Source organism: Astatotilapia calliptera, chromosome 7, assembly GCF_900246225.1.
Source record: "Astatotilapia calliptera chromosome 7, fAstCal1.2, whole genome shotgun sequence".
NCBI classification, from domain to species: Eukaryota; Metazoa; Chordata; class Actinopteri; order Cichliformes; family Cichlidae; genus Astatotilapia; species Astatotilapia calliptera.
Window position 1 is genome coordinate 65,150,595 of NC_039308.1, and position 15,195 is coordinate 65,165,789.

Below are 15,195 nucleotides of genomic sequence, written 5' to 3' on the forward strand. Positions count from 1 at the left end.
GAGATTTGAAAGCTATTAGTGTTATTGAGCACTGGGGCAGAAGTAATTGCAAGTCAGAGCATGTCTGAGAATGCCTGCTGCACACACACACACACACACACACACACACACTGCTAGCTTGGGATGACCATGTGGAACTTATTTTTGCATGGTGGGTCGAGACGAAGTGCTTCAGGGAAGGAATGATTAACTTGGAATTGCCAAGAGACTTGTTCTGAGCCACTGAATGACATTATGTGTTTGTGTGTGTGACTATGCCTTGTGTCATGTGTTTGCTTGCCTTTCCTCTCCTGCTGCCTCAGTCAGTTTTTGTCTCCCTCTCTCTAGCATCCTGTTTTAGTACTTTAGCTGATTTGATTCAGAGTTTTGTTACTGCGGTCCATCTGGCAGGATTTTATCCACATAAATGGGGACAGGAGTTTCAGGATTTTCTTATCATACCTAAAGCTTTTGAAGTTTGATGTGAGTGCCCGGGCTCACGAGCTGGACGAATATACCCCCGATCATTCCTTATCAATAAGAACAGTACATGACAATGTATGTGTGTTTAGTGTAGTCCTTCAACAATTCCAAGTAGCAACAAGACGCTTAGGTAACATGTCCAACCTACGCATGACCTGTGCACCACAAAATCATAAAGGGTCAAGGCAAACTAGACTTGTACTAATCTATTAGCACACTATTCACTCCCTTTTGAATTTACTGCCTGCTGCCGGCTGGATTCCTTCGTTCTTTTGGCTGCTGTCCTCAGTTAGCAGAGGAGGGTCGTATTCTGGATTATTCTTTTTCATATACTTCAGTTCCTCAAGCTCACTTTTATGTGTGATAAATCTACTCATTAGTAACACTGAATGAGCAGTGAGATGCCCTTTGATTCTGTTCACAACTTTTATGTACAGACTTTCTCGGAGGTGGAGGGTGTCCAGTTCAGTGGTCTCAGTATCACATCTTTGCTTTTGCAGATAGCAAAGTACTGGTGGCTTCACTGAGTGGTGTCCCATTGAAGCCTTTGGCACCATCAAGCCCGAGGCTCTGCTTCCCAGTTAGAAAAGACAAGATTGTCCACTTTAGGTCAGGGATGAGATTCTATCTCAAATTCAGGAGTTAAAGTCTCTCTGGGTTTTGTTCTCAAGTGAGAGTAGAGTAGCGCTATATAAGAATCAGTCCATTTACCCATGCTTTTGTCCGAGCTGCGGACAGGCTGCAGACGTAGCCGTGCCATTCCAGGGCTTGGTTTTAGCATGGGGGGTCTAGCCAGGACCCTTACTGGATACCGGGAGGTGTCCCGCTCCACAAGGTGTGTAGTCTTATCACTACACTATCCAGCTGGATGCCTCCTAAACTGCAAGTAAGTGAAATAGTCAATGTGGGAGAAGGTATAGCTCTCTGTTGGCCATTCATCTGGGTAGCTTTGTTTAGAGCGCCGTCCCTTTGACCTGGATAAACTGTAGAAAATAGATGAGTAACACATGAAAAGCCAGGTACTGTTTTTTCAGATAAAAACAATACATTGTTCAAAAACCTGGTTAAGCTCAGTGTAGCTGCTTTGATTATTCTAGGAGTGTTTCTAATGTCTTTATGTTAGTATGATGCAGAGTTTATTTTCTGCCCAGTAATAAAATGCTTAAGGTTGCTAATAAAAAGTAAAGAAACTAAACTATGTGTAAGTCACAGGTTAATAGCTCAGATAGAGGACAAAAAGTACAGTGATATCTGGGCAAAGTTAGAAACTTCTACTTGCTGTGTCTCCAGAGTAAAATACCAGTAGGAGCCTGCAGGGATGTCTACGGTGACAGTGACACTTTCTGACACTAGCGAGAGGTGCGAGAGGCAACCTGTGCGGGGGTGCCTCTGTCAATACACCCTGAGGCTTCAGTGCGCTCCTACTGGATCGTGACTATGACAGACACGTGGCTAATAGCTGTCTCTTATGACTTTGACTCAGAAAGAGATGAGGAAGATTGCCAATTAGAACCTGTTATTACACATGAATAGAGCAATACAGTTACATGCGTCTCCGCAAGCGCACAAACATGTTCACACCTGATGCAACATTAGCCTTTGCTGGTTATTTATGGATTTGGTACAGTCTTTTTAATGGGCACCAGAGGCAGCAGAAGCCTCCTTCCTCTTTCTCTGCTAATAAGCAGCAGAAAACAAGGCTGCTCCGGGGAGTCAGTGCTAATGTGAAGTCCCTACAGCCTATATGCCTGCGGAAAAACCCAAAAAGTTTATGTTCTGTATTTGAGTTACTGCAGTATAATAAGCAGAGATTGGAGCATTGGAACATTGGTTTTATGGCATGTTTAACTGGTTTCTTTCCTGTAAATAATAGCCCTCAAAGACCTCATTCTTCCATGCCAGTACAGGGTCAACTAACACCACACTGTAAAATGACTCTGTCTTACATGCGTAACTGTGAGTTAAGTAAAAATAGGCAAGTACAAGGAAAATATACTTTAAGTATAAAATAAAAAAAGCTGGTCATACTATTGAATAGTGCAGCACTTACAGATTACAAGTGCTACACTATTATCTCTTATAGCATTATATTATTATTAGTAACAATTTGATGTAAAAATGGGGTTTTATTAATTTATTTGGTTTAATGGGTTGATTTAATAAATGGTTGGAAAATTCTCTGAAAATACTGAGAAATGCCATCAAAAAATCTCTGAACTAATATAAGTTTTTGCGTGAAAGTTAGAAGGTGCTTCATGGCGTGAAAGGAAGCACTGTATGAATGTACCCTACAGTAGAAAATTCTTTAAGTGTTCAGAATAGGAAGGAGCTGGGTGAGTAGCTGCCCATCTACAACCTATTTGTTTAAAAAATGTACATTTACATTTTTTACATTTATAATTTTTGTATAAAAAGTCAAATTTTTAATGTAACAAATTACTTAAACTGTAAGATAAATAAAGTAAACAAAAAAAGCTGTACAACTTACCTCTGAGAGTTAGTAGAGAACATGCACTTATTTGCACTGAACAAAAATAAGTGCCTCGTTTTTGTGGCTACCTTATCCACAAGACCCCCAGCCTGACCGGCTGCTTTGTGACACAGAGCACCCAGGGTTCATTAAAGGGTCTTCTGTGTGACTATAACCAGATGGGTCGGTTGCAGCATGCAGCAGCAGTATGCTGCACAAAAACACTAAGCAAATGGGACACAGTGTTCAAAGGTGAAAAGCTATACTCTCAGATTCCCAGTGCTGTAAGAGCCTAGTATTGATTAATGTATTCTGCTGAATTATGTCCATATTTTATTTGAGAGAAGCCTTAGTGTAGTTTGATGAATCAATGAGCTTTATTATGTTATAACGATGATATCAGTGGCAACTCAATAAATCAGCTCTGAGGCAGAAGAGAACGTACAAAATATGCCAAGACCAGCTATCCAACTATTTTGGCCTCACTGGTTGAGCGCTGTCTTCACTCCTGCTTTCAGGATGCATTATGTCAACTGGACACCTACTTCATTCTCTGCTCCAGTGAGTCAGTAAGGACCTTTCATCTCACCCCCTTGATCAGATCATCTTCCACCATCGACTAAGCATCCATGATACGCAGTTATATCTAAGCACTAAACCCTCTGGTTAGTTCCCTGCTTTGTCCCCTATCAGCAGTCTAAAACTATTTAACCAATTCTCTCAAATAGAACAAAATAAAATTGAAGCCTTGGTTGTGGCTCCTACGTCACTGCTTTCAAAGCTGTCTGATTTGGGCCTTAATTTTGAGTCTTCACAACCTGGGTGTCATTCTGGACTCCATTCTTTCATTTTCATCTTATATTAAACCTATCTCTAAATCTGCCATCTACCACATCAAGAACATCTCCAGACAACATCTTATACCCTTAAACTCAGCAACAGAAATTCTCATTCAGCAGCTGGAACTCTTATTTATGCTTTTATCACCTCTGACATGGACTGCTACGGTAGTGTTCTGTTTGGGTTGCAAACAAAGCCCTGCGCACGCACACACACACACACCTGCAGTATGTTGCATGTATGTATCAATCAATCAATCAATCAATCAATCAATCAAGGCTTTATTCGCCACGTGCAGGTTGCCCTGCAGTGAAATACACACACAACACAGACATCACATGGGGATACAGGTCGGAGATCGGTAGCGTTACTGAAAACAAACACTGAACTATACGCTACAATGGGAAAGTACAAGAGGAAAAAAAGAGACCTCTTGTCATGATCCTGGGTCCTTTTGACCCAGCGTTTTGTGTTTTCTCTTCGCGATTTTGGTTCTGTTCTTCCTCTGGTTAGTGTTTACTGTTCTGCCCGTGTGTTCCTGTATCTAGTCCGCGTTTCTTAGTTTGTGTCCTTTCATGTGTAAGTTCCTGTTTTATTGTGAAGGTCTGTGTCTTATGTGAGTGTTTTCAGTTGCCTCCCTAGTCTCGTCATGTTAATTACTCCCAGCTGTGTCCCCACCTGTATGTAATCCCCAGAGGTGGGACCAAGTCATTGTTTTGCAAGTCTCAAGTAAGTCTCAAGTCTTTATCCTCAAGTCTCAAGTCAAGTCTCAAGTAATGTCAGGCAAGTCAGAGTCGAGTCTCAAGTCACTGGTGTAAAAGTCCGAGTCAAGTCACAAGTCTGAAACTTTGAATTTCAAGTCCTTTCGAGTCTTTAAAAAAAACAAACGAAAAAATAATGTTGCAGTTATGCTAAATGTAAATATTAGACCATGTAATTTTAAAATCTGTGTTTTTCTCAACACATGACAAAATAGTGAACTTAGAAAATATACACAAATTGTGAAATTGCACCTCTTTAAAATGCAGCTCAATTAAACCTAGCTCCAAGAATAATTTTCACCGACAGTTCTGAGATACGCTGCATGTTATTCTTGGATGTGGTTGTAGGACCGGCTTTAAAATCGCATGACAAAAATATCATACACATTAAAAAAAACTGTATCACCAACGTAGCCTGGACAACATTTGCTAGTTAGATGAAGTCAGCTATCTCATCGTAGCATATTTATATGCATATTTATAATCATACGGTTCTTGGAGTGAGTGCACACACTCATGAAGTTTAGTAACTTCAGGTCACTGCAACAAGCCCAGGTACAGTTTACCGACGGATGGGTGCAGGACCTTGAAATGCACCGTGTAGAACGAAAGACCATCGTACGTATCATAAGTTTACCAGTCTCACAAATCGTCTTCATAAATACACATTCGTTAACCGTTTATTAATATAACCTTTGAGCTCAACGGTAATTAATTAGTAGTGGAAATAATTTCTGGTACCCATCACAGAAATGTAGCAGTGACAATAATACTGTATGCTGTAATCGTACTGGGCAATTAGTGATACAAAAAACCTGTTTTATCCTGTGAATAAAAGTATGTGTTTTTGTCAGTGTACCATAATAACAGAAGCGAAACGCAATATTGTGTCAGGATAATTCACTATTTATGCACAATAAATAAAGGAGCATAGCGCGACAATTTCTGTTCAGCGCCAGACTTGCTTGTAACCTATATCACCAATTATGTTAAGAAAAATGACGCATTAACTACAACAGCAGACTGACCTTTGTGTAAATGCTTGGAGCAGACTAACCTGTGAGCTGGAGTGTTCTAGGACGTTATATTTGATCTTTGAATGGCTGCAATCCAGGCCATCCGTCGGGTCTTTGTTACTTCGGAAACATGGCTCGAACAATTTCTCTTCAACGACGTAATCCGATAACAACCGATCTCTTTACCCGTCGGCTTCCCGTGGCTGTCATGCGACCGGCTATTGCAGTTAATAATACAACGGCTTCTTGACATTTTTGTGTTTCTTTTTATCGCTGTGTGACTGATTTCAATTGAAAGCTGCGTGCGCTACACCTCTTGCCACGAGTCCCAGAACCTTTGCGGTTCTACCCGTGAATGACGTCACATTTTCATTTCTCTATATAATATGCATGTTAATTTTTATATTTGGGGTAAAATATCAAGTCTTTTTAAGTACCGTTCAGTCCAACTTCAAGTCCAGTCATTGGTTGTAAGTTCCAAGTCAAGTTTCACAAGTCTTAGAACATTTTTTCAAGTCCAAGTCCTAAAGGGCATAAAATTAATGACTCGAGTCAGACTCGAGTCCAAGTCATGTGACTCGAGTCCACACCTCTGGTAATCCCCCTGTGTTCTCTGAGTGTATTTAAGTTGTGTCTTCTGTCATAGTAGTTGCTGGTTCGTCTGTGTTGTTTCCCCTCGGTCTCCCTGCGTCTCTCCGTGTATAGTTCTCCGGATCTCCCTGCATCTTCGGTTCTGGTTTGTGTTGTTAGTTTACCCAGTTTAGGTTTCAGTTTCATGTTCCTAGCGCCTTTGTTGTTTGCATTTTGTTGTTAATAAACACTCACCTGCACCAGAGCTGCCACCTTTTGGTCCTATATATATTCCACACGGCTTGCCCCCGCAAACCGTGACAGAACGAACCAGCCACCATGGACCCAGCGGCAGTAAATCCGTCCGAGGAGCTCCAGGACGACATCACATATAATGTGGAGATCCTTCTTAGCCTATGGCTGGAACATCCCCCGGAAGAGCTTCGCCGCGCAGCAGAAGACCGGCTGCAACGACTCTTTTCCGGCCTGCCATGGCTATTGGACTCGCTTCCTCCGACCATGCAGGCTTTTCTCCGGCTCACACCGCACCTTCTCTCAGCCACTCCTGCCTCGCTGCCCAACTCGCCGGATGTGATCTTGCCCGGCCCGTCGGAGCCGTCTGCGGGGAGGAGACGCCAATCGCGCCGCAAGCGCGCCACCCCACAGCTGGACGTTCGGACTTCCAATTTAGGTTTCAGTTTCATGTTCCTAGCTCCTTTGTTGTTTGCATTTTGTTGTTAATAAACACTCACCTGCACCAGAGCTGCCGCCTTTTGGTCCTAAATATATTCCACACGGCTTGCCCCCGCAAACCGTGACACCTCTACTCATGCTGGGCTCCTGGGAGGACAGCATGAGAACAGGAAACAAAAAAACTCCTCTGCACATAAATGTCCACAGCACAACATTATGGAACACATGACTAGCCACAGAGTCGGGTGGGGGGTGAGGAGTAATCCGAAGCAAACACAGCAGCCATCCTGCCCAGCGCTACCATTCCAGCGCGGGCTCAGACCCGCCGTGTTCCCAGGAGGGAACAAGCATCGAAGGCGTTTGGAACGGGAGGGGGGATGAGTGTGTGCATATTAGTGTATATGTATGTGTGTGTGTGTCCATAGTTCAGCTGAGACAGTGTCCTTCGCCCTGCCAGGCTAAGTAAAGTCTTCCAGCCAACCCAGGTGGCCTTGCATGGAATGGGAAGGAACAGACTAAACACAGTCGTTATCAGGGTGTTTTGTTGGGCTCCAGCCTTGCGACCGCAGCTGGCGCCGAAAGGGTATCCGCATGAAGTGATGGTACTTTTTACTTTAGTGCGAACAACTCATATGAATTTCAAAGCTGTTCTAACAGTCCAACACTGGTCTCTCAATCTCCCGTTCGAGAGCCGTGAGCTTCTCCATGATGTTATTAAACTTGCGCTCTGCGATGTTGTCATTCTTGTGCTCAAAGAGCCGATTCTGAGAACTCACGACCACAGTGAGCTGCTCCAAGATGTCATCCAATTTGCGCTCAGAGGTCTTATTCTGAGTATCCACAGCAGCCGTCAGCCTCTCCAAGATCTTATCCGTGCTGCACTCAATGAGCCCATTTTGAGAAACTCACGCCTCTTCCCATCGTTTCAATCCCAGCGGGCAGCCTTGTGGGGGTTTGAACAGCCGGTTCTGCTTTCTTAATTCTTCGATAAGTCAGGGCCAAGCCAGCTCCAATCAGCCAGAACCCTCTTATCATGGTTCCGAATAGGTAGATATCTTCAGCACTCAGGCTCACCCAAGCCCAAACTTCTCGTTGAGAAAGGGGTGTCAATTGCATTTAGGGACCAGTTGATCAAATCCATAATTCCTCTTTTAGGTTTTAGAGAACAGACTGTGAGAGAGTGTTCCAGGGAAAACTAATACAAAAAACACGAGACTAGACAAGGACATAAGAGGCTAAGCAGGGAAGCTAAGGGAGAGGAGGAGGAGGAAAGTGCGACCACCTTCGTCAAGAGCAGAAAAAGAAAGAAAAATGTATCACCCCCAGTTTTATGCACTGGTTCCCGGTTAAGTGTTTCCTAAAAAATTCTCACCTACCAACCCATTCACTGCTCCACAGGACCTACTGGACTTTCTACCTTACACCTCATCTTGAACTCTGTGTTCCTCAGTGAAATACTTTCCATGCCCCATACAGGACTGCAGTCCTTTGGACACACATCCATAGTTGATTTTGTTGTTGTTATTGTTATTAGTATTACAGAGACTAGGTTAACAACTCTTTCAGGTTTAGTGACCAGGTTAAATTTAACCAGGTTAAAGCAGGTGAAAGCCTTCAGGGTTTTATTCTGTTTTATTTAGGAGTCGAATGCGCAGCATCAGCTTAGAGATACTAAACAAGGATGACCTTGTTTTTACCCCAGACAGCTTTATGGATGGTTACACTGTTACACAGACATTTCTGCCTGTAGCAATGATTCAAATTTCAGTCTCAATTCTGTATTTGTTTTTAATCTCAACTCACATGGTGAAATGTGATTATCAAGTATAGCAATGTCAGTGTGACCAAAGTCACTGTCAGTGTCTGTAAGTGTCAGACAATATTCTAAAGTTTAAAAAGAAAAAAGTGTCCTTGTGTGTGATCAAATTTTGATCAGCTATTAGCTGTGGTGGACACATATAATAATCCTAGACAATTCACTGCTTTGTTGTGGAACAAACTGCTTGTCTACACGAACTTGTGCCATCTTGCAACAGTGCATCAAGAGGTTGGGCTTTCTTGTTACATTATGAAACTCTATGAACAGTTCCACCAAATCCAAAAAGGTTGGAATGGTCATTTTTAAATGATAGATTAAGATGTTTCAGTTATATTCTTTGATTATAGTAATTCGTGGGTTTTGGTTGTGCTTGTGTTATATTTTTAGTGCTAGGATTTTGGCTTTCTCGTGTCCCTCGTCTTGTCACACTTGTCTTCGTGTTCCCTCTGTCTTTCCAGTCAGTCGTGTCTCCGTCTCAGTGTCAAGTCTGCGTCTCTGTGTTATACTTCCTGTTTTACTTTGACAGTCTGTGTCCTTTGTCAATTATTCTGCTTTGCTTCCTTTGTCTCGTTAGGTCTGATTACTCCCAGCTGTGCTGCCCTTTGTCGCGTCGTACCCTCACAGTGCTGTGTTTTTCCAAGTTTACAGTTCCTAGTTTGTTTTCTAGTTGAAGTTTCTTGTTTCCAATTTCTAGTTTAGTTTTGTATTTAATGTTAGTTTTTTCCAGTAATAAAAGGTGCTGCTTTCAGTTAAATTCGCGTGTGTGAGACTAAATAAAGTGTGCTAAGTGTTTGTTTACACTCTGGAAATATGTCCCGCACAAAAATTAGCACAACTTTAACAAGTTACATTTGGAAAATGCTGCTAAAGTACAATTTTAAAAATATCACACAAAATGACATATTGTAACAACCTTTATTATTGTGGTATAGCACAGCCAGTGTGTGTGAGTAAAGTGGCAGCCGTTACATGCTGCTCATGTGTCTGTTCAGAGAGACCTCACCATTGTAACGGGCTGGCACCGGCGACTACCGATCTCCGTGCATGTATGTAGAGCCGTGGAGACCTGGCTTGTATGGTCTTATGTTGCTAACAACAAATAAAGATCTGTTGTTCGATTTAACTGACTGGCTTCGAGTTATCTGGCTAACCTCTACAAATGCTGGACCTGCTATCCGCTCCTTCCTCGCCAGACTGCTGTTACAGTATCAGTCGCAAGGATGAAACTGAAGCTTTTTGGTTTTATGCTTTGATTTATTGTTGTTGCCAATATGTAATATATCTGTATTTGCATGACTAAACGGATTCAAGAGTTTCATAAATTTTTTGTTAGAAGTTTGTTATTTATTTTCTATCTACTTTTGTAATTTATCATGGAGTATGCATGTAACGTTTCCAGTTTCTGCAACAGCAACGTAACATGCGGTAGTTTGGCTCCAGGGCTTCCCAGGCAACATCAGTAGGGCAGTAATATTTAAAATCACCTACATTATAAGTGAAGTCATGTTATTGTGAGTACAGGCAAAGTGTCTGTGAGATTCTTCACTTAAATAGCTTTTCTTTTTTTCTGCCAGATTGAGTGTTCCAGTATATCGGAGTACTCCGAGAGGATCATCAAGTCCAACCACCTTGACAGCGGTAAGAGCTGCAGCTGTTCCTCGTCTCACAATTCTGATGACACATGCACTCCATCGTCAGTGAAGAGAGCAGTAAAGTAGGTTAAAGTCATGATAGTGAATGAAGATAAAAGAGGGAGGAGTGGCAGAAGAGAACAAGAAGAGATGTGATCAGCTGTCCAGGATCACTGCTAATATGTAAAGATGATCAACTTACAAATCTTTTCACATTAAAAAAAACTGCTCACTGCAAACTCACTGCTCGTTGACTAGGTTACACTGTATATACTGCTGGTTCTGTCTAAGTGCTGTGACTTGCATTTCATTTGATCTAAAATAAAATGTCCAATTAAAAATTTAACTGTGCTGCCAAAAGCATTTGCTCGGCCGTGAAAACACAATCCACTCCACATTCCACAGTAAGTTTGGAGGTCTATAGTGACTCTGCAGAAAGCTAGCGACCTCTGTGGACTACGCACCTCAGCACCTGCTGTGATTTTAAGTGGCCTACTACTATGTGACTACTTCATTGTAATACCACTAACCAGAGATGGGCAGTAACGCGTTACTGTAATCCGATTACTTTTTTCAAGTAACGAGTAAAGTAAGGGATTACTATTGCAAAAACGGTAATTAGATTACAGTTAGTCAAAGGAGCTTGCAAAGAGAAGCGTCTGGACTTCTTTAAGTTACTTGAAGACGTTTCACCTCTCATCCGAGAAGCTTCTTCAGTTCTAAGGTCAAATGGTGGAGAGTCCCAGATATAAACCTAGTGGGAGTTTCCCCCCACAGAGGGACAAAAGGACCCCTGATGATCCTCTAATCGCCTGAGCCAAGGTGTGAAACTGGGCGTGGGTCCCAATCAGCCAGAGTTTCGGGTGTGTTCATTGTGAAACCTGGCCCCACCTTATCATGCGAATTCCTGAAATCAGATGGCCCAGGATGTGAGTGGGCGTTAAGGCGTCTGGGACGTTTTGAGATCCCTTCCCAGACGCCTTAACGCCCACTCACATCCTGGGTAGTACTGACCTTACTTTGAGTTTGATTCCATAAAAAGTGACAAAACCATTAGTGTCCGCTGTGCGTGGGAAGAAAACGTCTTTTTACAGCGAAAAAACCCCTAAACTTCCAAGCAAGCACCGAGTGCGCAACGACATAATGGGAAATTCACAGAGAAACTCGCGGATTCTTCCACTGACCGCAGCACACCTGCACCACGGTAAACCTCCGCCTACCCAACTTCTGCTTTACAGGTGAAACTAGAGCAAAAGGAGCGCTGAGTCTTTGACTTTATTTATTTTCTGCTGTGTTTTACTTGCATCTATTTGAAAGACTGAGTGTAAACACTCAAAAAAAAAATTATGTGCTGGAATGTGCAGAAAATAGGTTTAAATATTAAACAAATTTCTTCCAGTCAGAGAATGTTGCAGATAATTACATTTTTGCTTGATGCATAAAGTTAAAAGATTAAAACTAATAAAACAAGTTTTAAAAAGAGACTTTTCCATTTGATTACATTTTGTTTACTTTTAAAATGTATTCCACTACAGATTACAGAATACATGCCCCAAAATGTATTTTGTAATGTATTAAATGTAAAGATTTATTGCTATTACTGAAGGTCCGCGGCTCCGAACCGTGGTAAAGGGACCTCTGGCTAATACGTCGGGTTCGTGTTGAGTAAATAGCTTTACTTTGTTGTCTGGGTCAAATTTGCTAGCGAGAGACAGAGAGAGGGGTTGAAAGGCTTCTTCAATGGAACAAACACGAACACGGTGTACAGTCGAGTCTTAATAGCTTACTTACAACTGGGCTCGTCAGGCACTCTTCTTGGCTGCAGTGGTTATTATTATATTTACATGCTTCCAGCTCCCGTTTTTGCTCGATAACAACTTGTAGTTTTCCACTCTCCTTTTTCTCCCTCCTCGCGCTCACAGACTCATAACGGGTATGACAGTCCATTCTCCCTGCAACACGGACTACACTGCCCATGATGCTACATTCTTTAGGGCTATGCCTGTAACATTCTGCCTATTAGCTTAGCACAACAACAACAACAACAACAAAAAGGCGCTCGCTCACCCAGGAAACACACAGTCGCAGAAAGAGAGAGAGAGAGAGAGAGAGCGTCACCCTGTAACCATGGTAACCGTAACGCTGCCGCCTGGAACAACAGAACAAACAAAACCCAAACAGTCCTGACCCGCGACAATATGAAACGGGAAAATACCGCAGTGTAATCCATTTATTTCAACAAAGTAACTGTATTCTGAATACCACCTTTTTAAACGGTAACTGTAACGGAATACAGTTACTCATATTTTGTATTTTAAATACATAACGGCGGTACATGTATTCCGTTACTCCCCAACACTGCCTGTGGCCATGGAAGTGATTGGAACACCTGAATTCAATGATTTGAATAGATGAGTGAATAGAGTGTAATTACACTGCATGTACCAATAGGCTAGGTTAAATATTGTATGATGAATAATAATAACGATGAGTATGTTTAAAACATTCCTTCATCATTGTTCTTTACACTGACTCATTTGTATTCATTAGCAGAAATATGCTTCCATCCTGTGTAACTTCAAAGTGTATGTTATGATCAGAGCACCTGCTGTGCGTCAAATTTCCTGCCAAGCCCCTGACTCTGCACCTACCAGATAATGGAGCTATAAACCACCCTGTCAGCAAATGCCCCGTTTATTTCTAAACCTATGAATAACAAGTATCCTTAAGTATCCGAAGAAAAGAGTTATCGGTATGTTTACTGAGTTCTGGAAAGCAAATAAGCAATCAGCAGTTGGAGTAACAGGGTTGACGTGTCATTGTGAAGACATCTGTATAATCAGGGAAACTCTTCAGTCACTTCTTTCCAAAGCAGAACAAACAAAGCTGAAGTCAGCTAATCTCAGGCAGGGCGAAGATCGACTCCTCCACCGCAGTCCCCAGCTGGTTTCATTTTCATAACAACACAATGGCTGCTGTGTTAGCCTACAAAGCATGAACAGGTGTGTCACCACTCACAGTTTCTTTTCTAAAATTACTAGTAATAAACTACGTTTTTGTTGGAAGTGGTTTAACAGATGGTGCAGCTATTCCTTCACCCAGCAAAATAATAATAATAATTTTAATAATAATAAAAGTAACAAACAACTAATAATACAACTTTCATACGTCCCCTAAAATATACTTTACCTTATACTTTTTAGCCCCCAGAATTCCCACATGTTATTGTAAAGACTTAAAGATTCATTTAAACTTTATTATATTACGGTTTTAAAATGTTTTGTGTGTTTCAGTTATCACCATTTTCAAAGGCAAGGTTGAGGAAGTGGAGCTTCCTGTTGAAAAAGTTGACATCATCATATCTGAATGGATGGGCTACTGCCTCTTCTATGAATCCATGCTCAACACTGTCATCTTTGCCAGAGACAAGTGGCTGGTAAGGCGTCTGGATTGTGTGCGTTTGTGTATCCTACAACAACACAAGTCACCAAGATACCTGATACGCTTATGAAGAACACGTAGGCAGATGGAGTTAAATAAACACGAGCTGTTGATCATTGAAGAAAATATCAGCAGCACAACAGGGAGTATTAACAGATGATATGGAAAGGAGAAGATTAGGGACACAGGTGAAAACAATCGTGAAGTCAGGGGGAGACAGACAGGAAGCTCACATAAGACGCTTCAAAGTAAAATGTTTTATTAGCGAGGGAGACACGAATACTAACGCTAAACAAGAGGCAAGGAAACAAAAGGGACCGAGGCATCAATACAGTCTGAGACGGAGGGAGGTGTGACAGAAACAGAAGCAAGACAAAGCATAAGAAAACTAAAACTCACGACTAGAAGCCGCAAAGTAAATCAGCAAGAGACAACAATGTAATCAGAACTTTGAAAGTCAAAGCACGAATCTAAAAAAATACAATAAACACAAAACTCTCAACTTTACACAGAGGAACAACAGAAGAACCTCAGAAACTACGAAATTCAAACCAAGCAACCACCACCGACACAAAATGTTTAAAGTAATAAAACACAGAAAGTATAAAGCTGGAATTATAATATTCTCAAATGTTAGGACAGTTGAACAGATTCAGGATTACATTTCTAATAACACTCACAGCTGTCTGCACTCGCTGTTAACAGATCTCGGCTGAAGTCCCGGGTTGATTCCATTGCACTGTTCAAATCACAACTAAAAACCCACTTATTCAATCTTGCCTTTCCATCTAGTTAATATTTCTTTTATGATTTTATATTATGCACTTTTATGCTCATTTAATTTCTTGTTTGCTCTGTACCTGTTGCTTTGGTCCTATTTCTATTATCTTCCTTCTATTCTCTATGTTACTTGTTAAGCACCTTGGCATACCCTTGGTTTTTAAGTGTGCTTTATAAATAAAGTTTATTATTATTATTATTATTTATTTATTTTTTAAAAAAAAGATCTACATGTTAGTTTTCAGTTAATTTTATTTTATTTTGGTCAAACGTTTTGCAGTTTCGATGCATTCCTAATTCATCTCTGGGTTTTTTTCCAGAAACCTGGTGGATTAATGTTTCCTGACCGGGCCTCCCTGTATGTGGTGGCCATAGAGGACAGGCAGTACAAAGACTTCAAAATACACTGTAAGTGCAGTTTAATGCCAAAATCATGTTTTTGCCACTTACTTGTCCTGTACATAGCGTGGGTAACCAGAAATACGACTTGCTGGATGGATGCAGAAAGCACCATCAACACACCCACGTTCTGCTCTCCACTGTGGGCACACACACACAGCCTTTCCAGCTCTGCAAATAATTTTAAACTATTCCTGAGGTACAAGACTGGGCGCGATAATTGATATTATAAGTCAACAAGCCTCTCCATCTCTGTATGATCCCCTGTATAAACCCTGCAAGGAGCACTGTGGCCGATTTATTGCTGCTGGAC

At 41.5% G+C, this 15,195-nt stretch overlaps 1 protein-coding gene across 1 annotated transcript in view; it reads left to right on the forward strand.

The window, feature by feature from the left end:
* Positions 1 to 15,195, forward strand: part of LOC113027114 (protein arginine N-methyltransferase 8-B) — a 31,937-nt gene that overhangs the window by 6,157 nt on the left and 10,585 nt on the right. Inside the window, exons 4-6 of the mRNA XM_026176641.1 lie at positions 10,206 to 10,269; positions 13,556 to 13,698; positions 14,804 to 14,891. Of these exons, the coding sequence (XP_026032426.1) occupies positions 10,206 to 10,269; positions 13,556 to 13,698; positions 14,804 to 14,891 (295 nt within the window). The remainder of the gene's footprint in view (positions 1 to 10,205; positions 10,270 to 13,555; positions 13,699 to 14,803; positions 14,892 to 15,195) is intronic.